The 21,425-nt window shown below is 37.9% G+C and overlaps 1 protein-coding gene across 1 annotated transcript in view; it reads left to right on the top strand.

The window, feature by feature from the left end:
• Positions 1-4: 4 nt before the first annotated feature.
• UBE3C (ubiquitin protein ligase E3C) overlaps positions 5-21,425 on the top strand; it is a gene marked incomplete at its 3' end in the record, with an annotated part of 32,440 nt that continues 11,019 nt past the window's right edge. Inside the window, exons 1-9 of the mRNA XM_010155240.1 lie at positions 5-111; positions 10,010-10,063; positions 12,796-12,870; positions 14,034-14,180; positions 14,946-15,061; positions 16,991-17,148; positions 19,147-19,300; positions 20,069-20,289; positions 20,569-20,723. Coding sequence (XP_010153542.1) covers positions 46-111; positions 10,010-10,063; positions 12,796-12,870; positions 14,034-14,180; positions 14,946-15,061; positions 16,991-17,148; positions 19,147-19,300; positions 20,069-20,289; positions 20,569-20,723 — 1,146 coding nt within the window. The remainder of the gene's footprint in view (positions 112-10,009; positions 10,064-12,795; positions 12,871-14,033; positions 14,181-14,945; positions 15,062-16,990; positions 17,149-19,146; positions 19,301-20,068; positions 20,290-20,568; positions 20,724-21,425) is intronic.

Consider the following 21,425-nt stretch of genomic DNA (forward strand, 5'->3'; position numbering starts at 1 on the left):
AGCTCGGGGGGCCGGATCCCGCTCTAGATGGGATAAGCTGTAAAGATGTTTAGCTTTGAAGGGGATTTCAAAACAAGGCCCAAGGTGTCCCTCGGAGGAGCGAGTAGGAAGGTAAGGAACGGCGCCTGTGTGTCCCCGCGTTTGCGTCTGTGTCCGCTCCCTCGGCCCCCGCCTCTACTTGTACTATCGTTATTTTACCACTGGGCCTTCAGAAATGGGGGCAGCTATGACTAAGGTTTAATAGAGGGGAAGAACCCTCCCCTCCTGACGATGTGTTTGTCTCTGATCTCCCTCGCTCTGTGCTGTTTTTGGTTTTTTTTTTTTTCCCCCCGAATCAGGCCACACACCCCCCTCCAGGCTTGTAGTGTAGTAAGAATTGTGGGAAGCGAGGAAATGTCTCCTTCGCCCGTCCTCCCTGCAAGCAATCCGGTTTGTTGTGGCTGGCAGCACCTCCCGGGGTGTTCGTCTCCCGGGGTGAAGGAGGGAAGGAACCGGAGACCTCTGGTCCTTTCTCTCCAAAGGGAAAGGAGAGGTGGGGGGGAACAGCCTTACACAACTCGAGATCAATGCAGGTTGCTGGGGGAGCGTCGTCCACGTGAGCGAGGGGTGCTGGGTCACAGGTTTGGCTTTCGGCTTTCCTCTGCCAAGTTTAAGTCCAGTCGATTTGTCTGTGCAGGGTGAGTAGCAGTTAATTGTCTGCTGTAGCAGACTATTGAATCTCCTTGTGTTTATCGATGGGAAAGGAGCGGAGTGGTTTATGTAAATCTCGATTGGACAGGGTGGTCAAATGTTTAGTCAGACACTGAAGGGCATGGAACTGCCGAAGAACGAGAGAAAGGAAGGACAAAGTCTTTAGAAGTGGCCTGCTTTGTAAGGGCCACTTCAATTTACTGCCGAAATACTTGATTTCTCATGTTACCATTGGATGTGATTGTGTAGGAAGTTATTGAATGTTTTTGTTAGTATTTTTGAGTCTTTTGAATTTGAAAAAAGTCTAAGTTTTTGTTACTGTGCGCTGTAAGCAAGTTTGGCTCTCTGAAACTTAAGAGTTGGCAGTACGGTTAGGAAACTGAACTAAAATACCATACTATGTGATATTAATACCAGAGTGCTAAGTCATCTTCTGTTTATCTTAAGACATTTCAGTTCATTGGACTACATACAGTGGCATTGCATGAGTCAAAAATACAATGTTTTCCCCAGTTGAAATAGGAATTGGCAGAACAGGCCCTGGTCCTCACGTGTACCCTTTAGGTACTTTGCAACTTTTGGCACTAAGTTGCTAATAGTGTCATTTGCAGAACATGCTTCCTTCTATGGAAGCAAACAACTGTCATAGTATCTTCTTTCATACCTACTGAATTCTTAATGAAAATTCAGCAGAATCCTGTCTATTTTAATTATATGGGACAAATTTATTGTTAGCCAGGTCTATAAATTTCCAGGGGCAAATATGAAAAGGTGAAAGAAGTGGAAGCCGAAATTGATACATAACCTTCATTCCGTCCAATGCAGAGGTTGACGTTCGTGATCAGATTGGTACAGTCTGGTCCACAGATTTCACGATTTTGCATTGGTGCACTGAAGTGCTTGTGCTGCATCGATGCAAATCAGTCAGTTGCAGCTTTGGTTATATGGACACTGTAGAATGCCCTTGAAATAGCCGCTTATTTTTGGAAACTATGTACAGTACTAATGAAAGAACTTACTTAAACAATACTAAGAATTACTTTGTCAGATGTAATGTACTGAACTTCTGTGTAAATGTACTCCAGCAGAGATTGGTGTAGCAAGTGTTTATGTGGGTTCCTTGGGCTTCTCATTATCTCAGGTCACAGACTCCTTGTGATCATGTTTCTCATACCTATAGGCTTCAGTTCTACAGGAGGCTGATTTGTAACCTGTTTCAGCTTTCTGTGCACATGGTGGAAAAAAAAAGTGCTTTGACAACTCCCCTTGCCCTCTCAAATGTGTATAATTTTAGAAAGATAATGTGTAGTTCCATCCCTGCACCTCTGTGATGCTCTTAGCTGGGTGCTTAGTACTGCCTGTTTTGATTCCTTTGGTGGAATAAAGCACATCTCAGAAATACTGGTGCAGGCTGTATGCATGTGCTAAGAATAACTCTTGGCCCAGTTTCAGGAAGTTTCCTGAATGTTGTTGCACCTGTGTACCTACATTAGCAAAACTCTTCCAGTATGAAAGCAGGACTCCAGTTTGAGGAGCTAGTCAGTGCTAAAGACGCTAGCAGTCTTCCTGATGTGGATACAACCCTTCTGATAGTCAGGTTTGCCGATGGTTTGTTTTGGAGTAGTTGTTTTGCTAATATAATTGCAGCTGCAAGCAGTGACCGTGCTGGTCACAGGTCACATGCGTTGACACCCTGACATTGCCACGGGTGTTGGTAGTGTTTACTTAGGCCTGGTGAGGGGTCCTATCAGTGCAGACACAACGATGGAAATACATGATGGGGGACTTGTGGCATGATGGCAGTTGGAAAGGTAGTGTGCTTTCTCACCACTAATACTGATGGCATTTTTGAATTATGAAAGCAGAGTGCTTCTGGTTTGTTTTTACACCGTTGACATCTTATGTTCATGTGTGTTATGGTGGTCTGAATTGCAGATACTGTAGAGAGGCACTTCAACCAAACATTTGCCAAAAAAGTATCACCTATTTTTGTTAAAATCCTGATTCCAAAATGAATGTTCTCTAAATGGCTATCCTTCTTGACTGATCTTTCAGAACATTATGGTAGTATTTTAATATTGCATTGTACATAAGTGTAAAGTGGAGTGTGTTGTCAGTGTTTGGACTTTTTACTCTCCATGTCTACTCTCAAAAATCTTATTCATTTGTACTATTTGCATGAGCTGTGCATTTGTTTGAGGCTATATATACTGGTTTTATTTACAGTGGATAAGTTAATTTTTGTGGTGCCTTTTTTTTTTTTTTGGGCGTGCTTATTGTCACCTTAAAAATATGATTCCCTTCTTTATGAGGTTCTTCAAAAGTTATTTTCAGATTTAGTTTTAATTATAACTGGCAAAACTTTTTTTTTTTACTTCTGAAGTCAAATAGCCTTCAAAAATGAGCACTGTTATTGGAGTTCAGTATGAGAACATCTTGAATTACTGATGGACTCTTTGTACAGGACAGCAATTGTTGCCTAAAAGGCTGAGGCTGCAGAATTTCTGTGATGTGTCAGGCCTGAAAAGAGGTGTGTCTGAAGAGTTGGTTTGGGGTGCAGTCCGGAAGGAGCCAGCCCAGTCTGTGCAGTGGACTGGCACAAGATGGTTCCTCACCTGGGTAGTTCCCTGCCCACCCTTTGTGTCCCCTAGAGGGAACATATTTCTTCAGAGTGGAGTGTCACCATGCCTTCTGGTGGCAGCTTTAACTAATTTTATCATGAGGCTGGACTCTTGGTGACACACTGCCGAATCTGTTTAACTGTGTCAGCTTGTTTTGGTAAGATCAGGCCTAGAGTTCCTTTATTGATTTTACCAGCATTAAGAAAAAAACAAGGTACTAGTCGTTCAGTACATTCATGCAGGGGATCCCCATGCCTGTGCTGAGAGGTACGAGGGGCTCTGTAGCTCCACGTTACTCGTTTACGTTGTGAAATGTATTTATGATATCTTGTAAGCCTTTTAACCGGAAAAAAGGGTTAAAAAATATGAAGGCAAATTTACAGTATCACTTGAGATATCTAATGCATGCTTTTAAAAATCCCAAGTAAAATAGAGTATTTTAAAATTATAACACAATATGGGATTTTTTAAAAAATCTTCATTTTCAGGAATTTGTAATACAGATTACAGATATGTAATACATAGACGAAAGTGAAACTGAAACCAACTTCACTGAGTTTCTGTTTGGGTTTTGTTTTTGTGGAAGACATGGAAAATTAATAATGAACAAATAGTGATGACTCCATCTGTATTTTAAGAAGTTTCTTCATATCTTTTTATATGGACTTTTTAAAGAATCTGTATGTTTCCCTCCCTCACTCTCAGCTCAGGTGCAGAGGTAGAACTGCAGAAGTACCTTGTTTGCTCTTTGCTGTCATGTATTCTGCTCATGAAATAACTTCTTGTGGAATAAAAATCAATGATTTAGAAACAGTGGGCTGTAAGAGTAGCACTGTATGGAGAGATCTGCACAGGTTGGCATTGTTTATGGGGATAGATGTAAGTTGGATTTAAGCAATGATGGGACATTTGAAGAACAGTGTTTGTTTCTCTTACTGATTGAGGAAAGTTGTAGATAATTTCAGGTAGGAAGTATTACATGTTTTATATAAGTTTTATTATATCTTATTTGAACCTACACCAGGTCACAACTGATACGAAATGCTGCTAGGGATTTATAGCACAGGATTTCTAGATTACAATTACAAATTTACAATTTGGTTTGGAATGGTGAGAAAGACTTGCAGTGCTTTGCTCCCTTCCCATAAGGCACATGCAAGTGTCCTTGTGGTAGTAGATAACTTCATTCTGTGTTTTGTCCACAACACTGAAATGTAAAAGCCCAGATCTTCAAATACTGTTTGGATATCAGATCTGTGGTGTGGAAAGACCATCATGCTGTAAAATAATGACTGTAAGTAGGAATCTGTATAATTAATGCATACTAAATTCTTGTGGATTTTTTTTTCCCTCATTGACGTTTAAAATTCTGTTCATTGAAAGGAAGCTACAAATAATGGAGTTGTAGTTAGCTGACAGCAGTGATTACACTGTTATTTTCAGTTATGTGCTATTTTCTTTCTCCAGAAAAGAGAAAATAGTCATGTCCTGGTTCCACTGTGTGTGGCTTTGCAGCTACCGTGATAAACGTGGCTCTAGATACTCCCTGTGTTCTGTGGAAACATTTGAGCTAAAGTGCTGAGGTGTTTTCTAGCAAGCACTGTGACATCGATTTCGGTGAAGCCAGGCTCTCCCTGGCCAAATGCATCTTTCTGGGCCTATTTTAAGTACTTTAGAACACCTTCTTCTGGAAGATGGTCTTTTCTACGTATAAAATTGATCATGATGTAAATAATCAGAGGTTTGAAGAGTCACAAACTGGTTTAAAGCAGAATTTTTCAAGCTGCTGAACATGTTTTACTCAGGCTGGCTGAGCTGTGTGTCCATTGAAATACAGGTTGTCTAGGTTCAGTTCAAGACATTGTAAGTCTTTTAAAATGCTATTTTCTTTTAATATTCAGAAAAAAACCCCCAGTGGAACTGGAGTTTATCTTGTCTAAAAATGTTGGGAACTAGAAACATCGTTGCGTACCGCTTTGGAGGGGGATGTCTCCCAGTGTCCACCTTTGATGTCTACAAATGAATACTACAAAGTCTTCCTTGTATTTGCTGAACTTACTATCTATACTAATTATGTAATTGCTTAGGTCACTTCTTTTGCTTTGGGAGTTACTGATTTTTTTGTGGTTCAAACTAAATTCAGCTATAAAGTCATGTTTCTCATTTTAAGGAAAGAAAAAAGATGCAAGTTCCATGGTTTTGTAGATAAAAACCATACAAGATTTTATAATTGTCCCCGGAAGTTAAAAGATGAAGTGCTTATATGTTTTTCCATGAAAATTTCCCAAGAGTCATGCCTTGGACTTTCCATGATCTATTGTAATGTTACATAAAATAGAATTCTTAACTGACAAAGGAAAATAAACCCCTGTTTTTAAAAACAAATCTCAAACATTTATTAATAACATTTAATCTTTTGCATCAATGGTTCTTTCTTATTTTTTAAAATGTGCTCACTGTTCAGACAGTACCCAAAAATAATTACTCAGTTTCACATGGCATCTAGCATATTTAGGTTTTAAATTTACTTGTGTGGAGCTAAGATAGCTTAATTAATATGACTGACCAGGAGTGTTCAATCTCAGACTTTAAGAGTCAACAAATACTACAAGTATTTGAAAACAATTATTTTTTAGACTTTTTTTTTTTTCTCTGAAGCTGAATTTTGAGCCAAGAGGGCTAAAAGTTTATTATCACTCTCAATGTAAGGTATTAAAACGCAGGACAAAAAGAATTGTAATCATTGTATTTGTTACTCAGGCTTTGTCTAGGATATGTAAAGGCTAGGAGTTGTGTAGACATACTTTTGCAACAAAATAGCATATTTCAGCAAAACGAGGACAAGAAAGCAGTTTTAATTTTTTTAAAAATTACATATTTAAGTGGAGTTTGAAGCTCTGACATTGGCATTGTTACACTGCTGGATGCGGCTGTTCTCATCAGCTGGGCTGTTAACAGCAATGCTGCAACTTTGAACTTTGCTGTGATGGTACACAGCAGTTTTATGCTGATGTATAAATTAACATTTTGCATAATACCTAACATTTATTTGATGGTAGTCACAAGCTTTCCTTTCTGTATACTGTCCACCATCTGCTTCCTTGTTTTCACCTCTTCCCCCTACTCTCTTACACTTTGAGTCATCATCCTTGTCACATTGTGTTTTGCTGTTACATACTGTTTCTTTACTTGCTTCTTTGTGTCGTGCCTCACATTTGGTGAAGAAAACTTCCCACATCGGGCTGTTCGAGGTCGTGCAGCTGGTGCGCTAGAGCCTGAGGTTCGTTGGCTTTACCAGTATCGTCTGCTGTACTACACGTGGCATGAAACACATGGGCAATGTATTCCCTGACCTGTGCTTCGGAGGTCTAGCTCCTGAAGGAAGAAGACTATATCACACAAAATGTTGGGGGTTTGGTTCAGTAAATGGCTTTTTGCTCTTTTTCGGTTAAGGTTGAAGGAATCAAGACAAGCTAGTGCTTCATTCCCACTAAAGTGGGGGTATGGGTATGTGTAACGGGTAACAGGTTTGAGTTGAAAGCACTTAGCTTTAGATCAGGAAAAAATTCTTCACGGAGAGGGTGGTGAAGCACTGGAACAGGTTGCCCAGAGAACTTGTGGGTGCCCCATCCCTGGATGTCTTCAAGGCCAGGCTGGATGAGGCTTGGAGCAACCTGGTCTAGTGGAAGGTGTCCCTGCCCATGGCAGGGGAGTTGGAACTAGATGGTCTTTAAGGTCCCTTCCCACCCAAACCATTCTGTGAAATGTCTGCCTGCCTCCCTTGACAGGTAGACTTGATACCTCATGTCTGCCTGTCTGGCAGGTGAAGGAAGAAGATAGCATGACCATCACAGAAGTGAGGCAAGGGAGATAGAGAGTAGGAATGAGCTAGGTGTGATCTTTGGAAGTCACTGTCAGCCGATGTGATCACTATGGGCTGTGCGGGCAGGAAGAGGTGGTGGAGCAGTGGCTGTAGTTGTCAGCAGTCATGTGACCATATAGATGGAGGCTGTCAAATGTACATCACTTACAGTAGTGCCTTTGTCATTCACAACCAGCCACTGAGCAAGCTCTTTTTCACTGTTCTGGTGATTAAGAGGTAAGTCAGGGGGCATTTCGGAGATGACTATGCAGTTAACTGTCCTTAAGAAATAATGTTGTTAGAAGGCCCTTTGTAGGCAAAGAGGAGGATTATTTCATAATTATTTTAATCTCCTTCCCACAGCAGGTTTATTTTTTATTGCATATTTACTGCTACTTTTTAATTTCTGAAGAGACAGTGCATTCCAGTTGCATTGAATAACTCTGAGATACATTTTTCTTGCATTTAATTTAAATATATTTGTTACCGTGCTTATGGTTCCATTCGTTTCTGATTTGTGTGTGTCTGGTGAACAAGAACAACAGTATTACTTGACCTGTAGTAATTTTTTTAAAGGTGGTATGTACTTAGCTGAATATTTTATTCACTGCCTAAAGACAGTTCCTCTATTGTATTTAATTTGTACTTTAACAAGTTGGTGTTTTTCTTTACGAATACTCAATATCTGACATTGACTGAAAGCTTAAAGTTTTGTTATGTTCTTAAAAGTGGATTGGTTTAAAAAGGCCTTGCTTCAGAGACCTGGTTCCTGATCAGTGCAAAGCTGGTGATAATGTGAAGATATGTTCCCCTCTTATATCCCACCCCCTCTTCAAATACTTAAAATTATGTTTCTGATAAGCTCCCTGGCAATTTATTTTCCTTTATCTACTAATCCCTTGCATTTACTGTGTTTGGGGTTTTTTTTGGGTACCATTCTCTTTTCCACTTAAATGTAGCAATTTGCCTTCCCTTTTCTGTACATTCCTTTGCTTTTTCTTTCAGTCTGCCCTGAAGGGTGAGGGCAAATTCAGCAACATTACTTCTAAGCAGAAATGCTCTCTACATGGTGCTGCCCACGGAATGAAACTCTCCAAGCACATTGAAGAGATGACGCTGATCACTTTTAAATGGGAACGTTTTACTAACTTTAATGCATTGGCTATCAGCTGTTGAAAAAGAAGTAATAAATTTTAAGAGAGTCCTGAAACTTTAAGCCATCTATTGGTTATTTCTTAATTTAGTACATTATTTTGTCTTTTGTGTGTGAGGTCAGAACCTCTTGCCTCATGTTACCAAGCAGACCTGGAGCCTTTCCTACTGCTTGAGTGGAGATACGTCGTCTTATGTATAGATTATGTTATGATTTGTTTATACTGTGTTTAACACATGGAATAACCCCTGTCTTTAGAGGGCAATAGCTGTAGTTAGTGGTGTCTTTGGCCATAAATACTGTCTTTAGAGGAAAAGATGGTTAACCTTCTTGTGGGATATTTTTTTTCTTTAAGCTTGCTCCAGTAAATGATATGAAATACAAACCCAGTTTTACATTCCCATTTTGCATCTGTGTTTTTCTTTTTTCATTCTCTCTTGGTGGTCTGTGTTAAAGTATTTTCTGTGGTAATGAAACCAGGAGAATCATGACCTTACTTCCCCTGTATTCTTCTGTGTCCAAAAAAAAAAAACCCGCAGAAGAGTTTTGTCCTCAGTTTTTGTATCTGTGTATAGACATTGCAAATATTCAGAACAGTTGTTTTAGATGTGGGTAAGTATTTCATAAACATTTGTTTGCCAACTTCAAATTCATTTTCATGTATTTAGGTACAGTACATTTTCAGCTTGACTGAGAAAAAAAGAGTTTTTATATGTGTAGTAGAAACAAAAAATCTTGTCTGTTTCCTTAAATCTTGTCTGTTTTAGACTGGATTTGGGGAGGTACCAGGGTGCTTTCAACTCTCATTGTCTGCAGTGGGAGCTGAATATTCATCAAAAATGAATTAATTTGTATATTTCCTTGGAAATGCCACAGAACCATCCATCTTGCAAATAAAGCTTTGTTTATATTTTGTAATGTGTGTACTGATTTCAGATTGTGCTTTAAAATCTAATGCCCAGGTTTTCTGTTGTAATGGCCTCAGAGGCCTTGTGAATAAGTATCTGTTCTTTTCTTTTTCTCTATTGGAGAGACCACTTCCTGAAAGTTTTGGTTTGTAGCCTTACTTTGGGTGAAGAGTTCAAAATTTTAGAAGACAAATTCCTACCATTTAGATAATGTGGCTGTTTTGACATATTTTTCCGGACAAGTTTTGATGAAAAGGATAAGTAAATATAAGAGCTTGATGCTTTTTGCAAGTCAGGCAAAAGCATGAGACTTTGGGACAATGGTATGTGATTACTTCAAACGTGCCACAACTTGCTGTATGCACCTGGGCCACTGACTTAGTACGCTCCGAGCAAGGAAAATGCTCCATAAACATGTGGTACTACATGTGGGTTGGGAACCTGTTACGTTTCAGCTCCCCCATTTGTAAAGGGGTGGTGTTTACCTAGATTGTTGGGATGGTGAGAACACAAACCTGGACAGGGATCAGTACAGTTTGCTGCTGTTTGCCCATTGCTTTTCTTTTTACATAGCTTCCCTTGTCACTGTGCTTTTGAGAGGGCTGCATTGCATGCATTTGTAACAGCAGAAAATGATAATCCCTTCGTTTTCTCCAGTGTTTGGTGTACTACACATAATGGACGATCCCCAAAGTGAAGACTAGATTAAATATGAACACATTTGAGTCTTGTGTTTGAATGAAAATGCAATTGTATCTTTATTTGTGCTTTTTAGGAAGAAAAGGCTTCTCTCCTGCATCGTACTCAGGAAGAGAGGAGAAAACGAGAGGTAAAGTAGACTGTAAGCGTTTGCATGCACACTGGAGTTTTCTTTGATGTAGTAACATTTGCAGTCCAAAGTACTTTATTCTCCTGCAGTTGTACTTACCCAGGGGTGTTTTCAGTTTGCAAGTTCCACATAGTCTTCCAGCTTACTACAAACTGACTGCTTTTAAGATACTTCCCAGAAGTGATTTTCATCTCAAAAGAAGGTAGTTAAGCATGAACTGGGTGCAAAGGGATTTTTTCCTTTAATTTTGGTGCTCATTGGATCTAATTTTTGTTGAGAAAAGATGGGTATTGGATAGTAAATTGCATTTTTTTTGCCTTGTTCATAGTCTATTACTACAGGTTAGTCTCGGCAGATTGTCTTCTGCTCCTGGTTTGGCTATGGTTTCCTTCAGGAATTCACTTCCTCAGTGTGTGCCTCGGTTTTGTGGAGGTAGAATCAAAATTACCATATTTGAATGCATCTAAAGTGCTTTGAAATCACCTGATAATTGAGGAGCAATGAGAAGCAGTGGTGAGGCTGATGTGTGAGACTTGAGGATATCTTAGTACTTGGCTTGAGATGGAAGTTTACTGCCATGGGTAATTCAATCTGGAATAAGCATTGAAAGAAAAAAATACCATTTTAAAAAGAATAATATAAGTGACAATATGAAAACAAAATTTAGTAATGTAGAATTAAAGTATATATATACACATTTTTTTTCCTCTCTGATATGAGTAGAAACAATTTTGGTCTTAAAAATGATTTTAAAAGTGTAACTATGTAGTTTTCAAGCTAATCAAGAAAACAGCTGTTTGGTCCTTAGAGATGTATTTGACCTTTGTGAGATTAAATACAGGTTCTGCAGTGGCTCCTCTGTTTCTGAAGATAATTACTGCTTTTTTTCTTTCCAACCTGGATGTATAATTACAGACCAAGTTTAAGTATGAAGTTACTGGGGTTTCACCAGATAGTTCAGAATGCTGTGTTATGAATCACATTTATGATCAGTGAGTCCTTACCGACATAAGCAGAAAGATTTTCTTCTCGCTTCATAAACCTTTTGCCATACATCAAAATAACCCACTGAGTTCCTTAATCCTGTCTGCTGCGTGGCTGATGCAGTCACGTATCTGTGTATGTGCACACGTACTTGCGACGGTTTTCTGTGGCACGTATCAGATTGTCACAAAATGAATGGCACCTCTGAGAATAAAATCAGTTATGGCTTTTAAAAAAATGCCTGTAGCAGAATCTTAGCAGTGACCTCAGACTTAAAACCTTTGCAATTATGGGTCACTAATTGACTATTATGTATTCTAGAATAAAACCTGTATCTAGAGAAAAGGAGAACGTGCTTACTTTTTATTCAGGCATTGCATTCTGATTATGAAGAGACAATGCCTCTCTCTAATTGAAACTCTCTCCTGCTTGCCCCCATGCTGTGTGCTTTTACTGTTAGATATTTTGGAGAGAAAAATATGCTTTGGCCTATCAAAATTTTAATTTTGGTCCACACTCTAGAGGTAATTAGTGTCTTTCAAGTATATGCATATTCAGAGAAATTCCTTTAGGAACCGGGGGTTTGTAAGAAAACCAGAATAGGCATCTGATAGCAAATTCATCTGGTGTTTCTCCGGTCAGTTCAGGTTACACTCTGAAGTTGGCTGTGTCTTTATGGCAAAATAAATTAGAAATAATTGTTTTTCGAGTTCATAGATTTCATTCAAATACATGTGGGAAAGGTCACATAAACTTGAAAAATATTTTTGGCGTTTTGTTTGGTGGCTTCAGAATTATGGACTCGTAGTTCAAGGATTGAATAGGTTAAAATTTCTCTTCTCAAAGCAGGCTTCTCTGATTTTTGCTCTCTGATCTTCCTATTTTCCCTTCCTCAACCACTGCTGTGTAACTCTAGGTTCATGATCAACTGCTTGATTCACTTCCCTCTTTCATGCCCTAAGAAACTGTGTGGACATTATTAGAAACCAAATTAAAGTAGCCACTTCCCTTAGATGTTTACTGTGATGGGATGTGCTGGGGGTGTAGTCAGGGGACTTATGAGTGATCTTTCCATGGTACCTGAAGCAAGAAGGCTTTCAGTTCCTCAGAAAGTGAGCGAGCTGTAGTAAAGGGATGATTTTAACTGCTCTTTCTAGCTACTACATAAAATGACTCACTTTATGTCTGGTTTGAAGGAGAGAGCAAGAATTTTTATTAATTTCCTTATTGTGCTCCTGGGCTTCAAGCATTAAGCCTCATTTTCCTTTTGACAGCAATATTATCTCCAAATAAATTTTTTTTTTGTAGTTTATATTTTTTTCCCTACAAGCTGCACCAGGCTCATAATACTGGTATATTATTTGAATGAAAACAAGCAGTTCTTCAGTGTTAGCTCTTCTATGCAGAAAGAGGAATGGTGTAATTGAATTTGAATTCAGCGTTTTAAGACTTTGTCTAATAAAATACAAATGTGTTTCTTTTGATTTCTGTAGTATTACATACTTATTGAGTATTAAAAATTCTTTTACAATATCTTAATGGTAAATTCACAATCAAAAACATAAAAAGCTTTCTCACCGATATATGTGTATCAGATGCAAACCTTCAAACACTTTATTTTACTCATGATTAATGCTTAATTTTCATTTAAAAAAAATCCTTTTGAATACAAATATATTTGATAAAATTGTAAAAATTAAGAGTCAGTTCCACAACATTGAGTTTGATTTTCGTGCTTTGCTTTACAGGAAGAAAGGCGGAGGCTGAAAAATGCAATAATAATCCAGTCATTTGTAAGAGGGTACAGAGACAGAAAACATCAAGTAAGGACCTACTTATTTACAATGATGTAAAACAGTTCTGCTGAAAACAAGACTTTCTAGTAATAAATAATTCCATTGAAAAAATCTTCACCTTTCTGAGTATTGTGAGTGCCCATAAAACGCAAGGGGTTTTCCCCTCTTGTCATTTTCATTTGAGCCTCAATATTTTAGTAGATGGACGTTTATTCCGCAGAGCATTTGTGTGACAGTGGGCTCCAGGGAGATTACGCGATGGTTTTTTGAGCTGACAAAGCCTATGAAAAGTTTGGTATCAGCAGCTTTCACACACCAGTGGAGCTTTTTTGCCAGTATGACTAAGGTGGTAGTGCGAGTCAAAAAAATGTTCTAAGTTGCTGTTGGATAAATGATACTCAAAGAGTTGTATCTGTTTAAATTTTCTAATATTTATTGATTAAACTAGAGGAAAATGTTCGATGTGATGTTCTTTATTTGAAAAGCAACAAATTTGTTGCAATGTGTACTCTGTACCAGTTCTGGGCTCCTCAGCTCAAGAAGGACAAGGAACTGCTGGAGAGGGTCCAGCGCAGGGCCACTAAGATGATGAAGGGCCTGGAGCACCTTCCGTATGAGGAAAGGCTGAGAGAGCTGGGTCTGTTCAGCTTGGAGAAGAGGAGGCTGAGTGGGATCTTACCACTGCTTATCAGTATCTAAAGGGGGGCTGTAAGGAAGATGGGGCCAGGCTCTTCTCAGTGGTATCCAGTGACAGGACTGGGGTCAATGGCCATAAACTGGAAAACAGAAAGTTCAACCCAAACATGAGGAAACATTTCTTCCCTGTGAGGGTGACAGAGCCCTGGAACAGGCTGCCCAGAGAGGTGGTGGACTCTCCTTCCCTGGAGACTTTCAAAAGCCGCCTGGACTTGTTCCTGTGTGATTGCTCTAGGTGATCCTGCTCTGGCAGGGGGCTTGGACTCAATGATCTCCTGCCAACCCCTACCACTCTGTGAATCTGCAAATCTTTGAATTACAGAAAGCAATTATGGCTTTATGATGCTGTATGTATATTTTGATCTCTTAACAAGTGTGTTGTATTCATTTTACTACTTTGGATGGGAAACTGAAATGGGATTTTAAAAATTTTGCATCTCTGTTTCAACCCATATCCATTATTGATATATTGTTGCTTTTTTTTTTTTTTTAAGTACTCTATCCAAAGAAGTGAATTTGATCGCTGTGCTAATTTGGCCCAGTCTGGAGGAACCTTTTCCACTGCTAATGGAGCTAATTTGACCCTTTTAGTTCGTCAGTTACTCTTTTTCTATAGACAGAATGAGGATTCTAAGCGTTTGGTGAGTACTGTTACATATTGTGATATGTAGTACTTAATATTTGATGCACTTTTGAAGTATTCTTTCACTTAGAAGATTTTGAGGGATGCAAAAAAGGCTTTGAGCACTTAGGTGAATTCACTTAAGAATTCTGGTGTTTGCTGGCTTACATTCTCCTGTACTCTACTGTTTTTTATTTAGACAGAATAACTTAAAATCACATTTTATATATGCACACTCACATGCACACCATTCCATTTCATCCATGGAATGAAGCCTGTGCATATTGTTCATGGTAATTTATTAAAAATAATATACTTGTTAAAAAATTTAATTTTAATACACTGGTTTCCACTTAGCACTCCAATCATTCATAAGGTGTTTGGGATTATTTTTTCCTCCCTCACTGGTCAATAATGCTGGCTTATCAATTACAGAGTCACTGCAAACTTCCCAAATGTACGAGTAACTATGATTTATGACAGGTATTAATAATGGCTATTACAGAATTATGTCTGTTTAACAAGAAAAAAATCAACATAAATTTTTGCAAGGCTAAAGTTATTTATAAGTCTAATTCAGTCTTAACTTTGAAATTTTAGCACTAGCTGTTGTGTAGTTTGTTGTGTAACAATTTTTTTTTTTCCTTAGCTGAACACTGTTGTCTTACTTTGTGCTTTTTAAGTCCTCCAGAGGTATCCAAAACAGGATGGAAACATTACTGCGTTGCCATAAATAATACAGCTTGTTGTTACAAACAGTGAATTTGTGCATATCTTTTCCCAGGTCTGGATGTGTCAGAATTTAATTAAACAGAGTTCTCAGTTTGTCAAGCAATTGGATGGTCCGGACAGACTTACTTGCTTATTCCAAATAAAAAGACTGTTGGGGCTGTGTTGCAGGTAAACTCTCCTTTTCTACATGCTACTGTCCAAAAATGTTCAGAAGTTATATGGGGCACTTGTTTCTTTTTGCAGCAGGTGAAATATTAAATGTAAATCTATTTTACAGAAAGGACTGTTTACATTAAATATATATGTAGGCCATGGTAAGGATACTTGTTCCTATGTAAGAACAATGGAGTGTTCTTAAGCTCTGTTGGCTTTCAAGTTCAGCATGTGCTTAAGGGATACCCTGCCTAGGGATAGGCTTAAGTATGTTCTCAACAGTTCGCATATAACAATATAATTATCGGTCCTGTGGAAACCAGAAGGTTTTCTTGGGAACTGATAGTGATTAGAAGGTATTTGAGTTAAATGTTCCAAGGTTATGCTTCGGATATGTTTTGTTTTAAAACTGATATTATTTAAGATGCCTTTCTTCACCCTTCATTTGGAATTCAAGGCATGTTAAGCAGTTACATTACTGGCTTCAGCAGTACATTTATTATTTGTAGTGGGAGGGTCACAGGAAGGTATATCTATCAAGGCCACTTGAATAGCTGGCAGCTAAAGCCTAGTTTTAGAAAACAGTGTATTTGGTCTTATCAGTAATAGGAACTAGTTGCACTCTCTTGTGCTTTATAACAGTGGTGGGTGGTGTTTTTTTTTTTCCTTTTAGTGTTGAGGCTTTTCTAGAAAATTGTTTCATTCAAGTCACTGAACCTTGTGTTCTTACAGTTGTGTATACTGTGTGTGTAATGTAGTGACACCTGATACTAAAGAAGGCTTGAGTGGTGGGCTTCAAAGTCTGTGTACAGTGGAGCACAGCTGTGGTGTCACTGACTTGAATTGTACATTTTCACTACAGTTGAAAGTGTGGTTGTGTAAATGCAGCTCTGTTGGTGTTCCCACTCTCCCTGATTGGGTGATGTGGGGAAACAAAGGAGTGGATGAGCTGTCCCTGCCTATCCATATAGAACCAATGGAGGAAGAAGCTCTTCGTAACATTACCTTGCCAGCCTGATGATGGGTGTCTCTGCTTGCTTTCTGAGCTACTTCATTTTTTTTTTCTCAAAAGCCCAGAAAGCAGGCAGTGGGACAGGTAGCCAAAAGAGCGTTTTGCTGGGATAAGTTCAGATTTATGAGAAGCTTTAACTTTTGATGCTGTGGAAAAAAAGGAGACCGTGTAATGTCGTAGCAAAAAGTGGTAGTTTGATTGCAGCTACATCTGCAAGAAAGGTCTTGTTGTCAGAGTATCTTTTTTTCTGTTTAGTGAAATGTCTTAGCTGTGGTGTCAAAATAATTTTTGCTGATAGGTCCCATCTTTTTGAATGTCTGGGGAAGAAAGCACATTGTTCGGGCAACTATGCCTATATACATGTCCTACTAACAAATCCCTTTAATTCTAAAGAGACTCTTAATCTTCACCATTTCTGTTATTACTGGTAGTTGTTTCATAAGCAATTTGCTAAAATGATGGGGATGGTAGTATTTTTAATATTTCAGACTGCAATCAAGGGCATATTGTTTTAGTTACACATCTGACGTTCGCCAGCATTTGTTCCCAGCCCATAGTGCTCTGGGGCCTTCATGACTTCATTTTTAATATGTGTAGTAATACATGTTGGAAAAACATGTGTTATTCTATGCTTCTCTTCCAGTTCATACAGTAGACCTCCAAACTGTCAAGTCACTGAAAACAAGAATTTAGTAGGATTTAAAGAGAGAGTGTCGTATTCATAGAAACCCTGAAATCAGGAATTACTCTTATAAAGGTGCCAACAAAAAGATGTAGTTAAACTACTGGGAACACTTGAAAAGCAAGTAGAAATAAGTCATTATAAGGTGAATGTGGAAAGTTTGTAGTTGTATTTTTAAACCAGTGTGCATATGCCTGTGGTGAAATAAGAAGTATCTTGTAAAATAATTTTGATTTCATTTAATTTACAGATTATTGCAAAATTGCAAAGATGACAGTCTGAATGTTGCACTTCCTATGAGAATGCTTGAGGTATTTTCATCTGAGAATACATATTTGCCTGTTTTACAAGATGTCAGCTATGTGACATCATTAATTGAACAAATTTTGCACTACATGATTCAAAAAGGTGAGTAGCAAGAAACTAGAAATTTGGTACAGAATGTGCAATACCTAAAGACCATGTTGTTTATTCACGTTTCGCCTTTAGCACAGACACGATGATTTAAGTGCTGCATACACTAACCTGTACATTAAATGGATATTTTGCTTGTAATGAGATGTTGGAGAAATTACGTTGGAAATTCTGTTTATAAATTGAATATTCCACTAAGTTACTTATACAGATTTTTACCATGGATTTTGAGAGTAGGTGGTTATTACCTAACTAAAGTTGTGTTCCAGTAGCTGTTTACACGCACATGTGCACATGCACACACACCGTGGCGTATCTGAGCTTTAGTTGAGTAAAAGCTGGGCAGTACTGTTCACTGTAACTACTAACATTTGTTATCACCGTAAATTGGCATTATGTTTTCATCCCGCTGACACTACAGACACCTTAGCAAAGAGATGGTGACTTAGATTTTCTTTCCCTTGTACCATCGTCAGCAAAACTGTTTGCTAAACTGCAGTCAGCTGCACCTGTACAAACATACTGAAAGTTAATGGATTGTGTGGTTATCACCAAAATTATGTTTTGTCTCCAAGAAACTTTATTACTCGGGGAATGTGGGAAAAAGTTCATTTGGCTTTCTGGTACTGTAGCTTGAGTTTGCAAGACTTGTAGATGGAGAAAAAGACAAAAGCATTATGAAATAAACATCTCAGAACCAGCTGTGTTGATATAAAACAAAAAGGGCACCTTCCAATTTGTTAGTTAATTGTTGGAATGAATCTATGGGTGCAAGTTTTGAACTGTGTTCGGTGGACTAGGCTATCTTCTGCTGTTGCTAAGGATTTGGTTTTAACTACTACGTGTTGAAGTCACTATGAGGAAAAAGAAGAGACTGTTACTGCAGCAGATCTGTTTTACTTGCCTAGGCATAACTACAGGTATAGAAATATTTTTGCATGTCTCATTGCTTAGTATATAATAAGCATATCTCCCAAATACTTTTATATTTGTTCCTTTGGTATAATATTTAGTTTTCACAACTCATATATAAAAGTTTTTCGAAATGTTAGAGATAAATTTTAGGAAGAAAATTCGTCTTTCTGATCCCTTAAAACAAGGAAGCGCTTGTGTGCAACTACACATACTCTGTCTCCGAATCAGTTATGATGGTCAAGTTGTAAAGAATCTGTAACCAGCATTTATTAGTACATGTTTTTGTATGTAATTGGTCTTACATGTGTGTCTTGTCAGCGTTGCTAAGTCTTTCCTTTATGATGACTTCATCTTCTTGCATTGCATGTCGAGCTGGGTCGACCGCAGCAAAGGGCCTTAGACTGGACAGCTGTGACACTGTTCATGCATTTACGGTGGTTCCTGTGGTAGTGGAACTTGTGTCTCTGGTTTAGGAGTTCATTGAGCAAGAGCAACTTGGTTTGAGAAGAAGGAAATCACATGATTCCATTTGTACTTTAGTGAGAAAAAGATAGATTACCCTCTACACGTGTCTTTATGGCTTGGCTGGTAATGCATTTTATTACTGTGGGACAATTGCTGTTTTGGGAACAGGGATTGTATTCTCCAGCTTGCTAAAGTGAGATGTTTATACAGTGGAGACATTGTTCCAGCAGGACTCTTAACTGTATGATGCAGTCATGTTTTGGAGAAGAGGGTAAAAACATCATTTCTGAAAGGGTGGAAGGACAAGTATCAATAACACGATTAGAGTCACTGAAAGAAAAGAATATCTTTTTCATAGGTCATTGATTAAAACAAAATGGAATTATTCACTTCAGCAGCAGGAGTGGTCAGTATTTGAAAATCAAGCTGACTCTGAATGCAATCCTGTTAGTTACCAAATGTGACTTGGACTATTGTAAAACATCCTCCCAAGTTAAGCTTCATGTAGTGAATTGTAAAGTGTTAAGTTAAAAATGTTAAGTGTATAGATCTTTTTTAATACAGAAAAGAAAAAAAACCCTATATTTAATAAGTGATGTTTCTTACTTGCAGGCTACTACAAGTCGCTTTATTTGTTAATTAACAATAAGCTTCCCTCGAGTATTGAGTATTCTGATGTTTTTCGAGTCCCTATTGCAAAAATACTTCTGGAGAATGTTCTGAAGCCATTGCACTTTACATATAGCTCCTGTCCAGAAGGTGCAAGGTAAATAAAGATAATACTAGATATTTGTATTCTTGTTATTGTCAGATGTGCGCAGTTTGTTTTTGAGTGTCTAGCTATTCTTTCTGTGCATTTTGTTGATTTATTTTCAGTAGTAATGATTTTTTGGTAATGCTGTACTTTGGTGAAACAGTGTAGTTTCAGGTGTGTTTAAGAAAAAAGCAATAAAATGCTGGAGTACAATAAACAGCACAGAGAATAGCAGGTATCACAGTGCATAGGAACATAGGTGTGGGAAAACTTAGATGAGATTAGAGATGCAGCTAAAGGCAGATGAAAAGAATTTTGGAGTTATAAAGAACTTAGTGACAGGTTTATGGAGAGAAATAACTAAGTCATAGCTTACAAGTTGAAAGAGTTGGGTATGTAGAAAGGTGGAACAAAAGTCAAACTCTGCTTATATCACATGTGATAGTGTTTTGGGGAAAAGAGACTAACTGTGCTTTTTAAATTTATTTTTTATATCAAGATTATAAACAACAAATTTAACTTCAGAATAATTTTCTCTGAGTTCTTGAAAAGTTTAAAGGATAAAATTACATGTAACATCATCAGGAAAAGGATGTAGTGTAAGGAGTTAGTTTTGAGAAATCTGAGAAATTTGGTTTATTAGCATGGGGTTAATAGAGTGCATCTTAGCAGCCTTGATGGATGTGTTCAAACTTGCAAAGTGATGTATTTATTCCATGGATATAACTGTGGGAAATTTTGCCTGTATTTTCTATAAAGACAGTTTTTTCTTCATTTCAGGCAGCAGATCTTTGCAGCCTTCACAGAGGAGTTTCTGGCAGCACCTTTTACAGATCAGATATTCCATTTCATCATTCCAGCGCTTGCTGATGTGCAGACCATTTTCCCTTATGAACTCTTTCTGAATGCACTATTATTAGCAGAAAGTGGATGTTCAAGAAGAAGTGATCAAGCCCCATGGCTCTTTTACTTTGTGTTAACAGTTGGAGAAACATATTTGGGTGAGAAATCTGAATGGCCAGTTCATTGTTTTTTCATGTTTGGGGTAATATCTTACATATTTCCACAATGTGGTTCATTGCCAAGCAAAAAGGACAGTTTGTGGATACAAGTATTGGAGAGATCTGTTTTATTAGCTCTTACCCTTTTCAGTAAAGAATAGACTTAATTTGGGAAGATTTGGCATAATGTGGTTTTGGTCAGCTATTTCTGGTAAAATACATTTTATGGTACAGGGTGGTCTGGCTAATGATTTTTTTATTTCAATGCTTGTGCTGTAGGATCCCTTTCAGAGGAAGGACTTCTTGTGTTTTTGAGGGTACTCCAAACTTTTCTCTCTCAGCTGCCTGTGTCTACCGCTGGTACAAACTGTCAAGATGCAAACAGTGATTCTGAAGATGAGGATGAAGAGATCAGTAAAATGACAACTACGCCAGTAAGCAGTACAGAATTTCTCTGAATGAATTTGCATTATAGCAGCAACACATATAGGCAAAAACATAATCACCAGAAGTCCGGTATTTTTTTAGCTACCTGTAGAACGGAGCATGTTTACTTGTTAAAAACAGATGGCTGCTCACTGTAAGCAAATGGAACTGGTTACTTATGTTAAAAACAAACCCTTAATATAATAAAAAAATCTTTAAGTGTAGGTAGTGTGTCTGCTGAGGAACAGCTTTTATTTAAAAAAAATTCAAACTTTAGATTTGTATTGTACAGAAGCTGTGTTACTCTCTGTATTCAAGTCTGTGATGATGATATGATATCATGAAATATACCAAGTCTGATCTTCCAACTTAGTATTTTCTTTTATTTTTTTTCCTCGTGGAAGTATTACAAGTTCACCTACAGTCTTTACTCTGTAAAATTAGATCTGTATGTAAATATATCCACTACCCTGAGGGCCCTCGGGGGGGAACACCTGCTTTCTGTAATAGTGTATAGAGACTGTATTATAAATAGGACTTCCAATACAGTTTGCACTTCCACCAGTAAAATGAATCCATGCTAACTTTAACCTCCTAACACTTGGATCAAGGCTTTGAACAACCGAACTTTGAGAGATGTAAATTCGACAGTTTCTTATTGGCCTTTATATAATCTCTGAAAAGACACTACCATTCAAAAGGTCGTATGC

The sequence above is a fragment of the Eurypyga helias genome, unplaced genomic scaffold (assembly GCF_000690775.1).
Source record: "Eurypyga helias isolate BGI_N326 unplaced genomic scaffold, ASM69077v1 scaffold10717, whole genome shotgun sequence".
NCBI lineage: Eukaryota > Metazoa > Chordata > Aves > Eurypygiformes > Eurypygidae > Eurypyga > Eurypyga helias.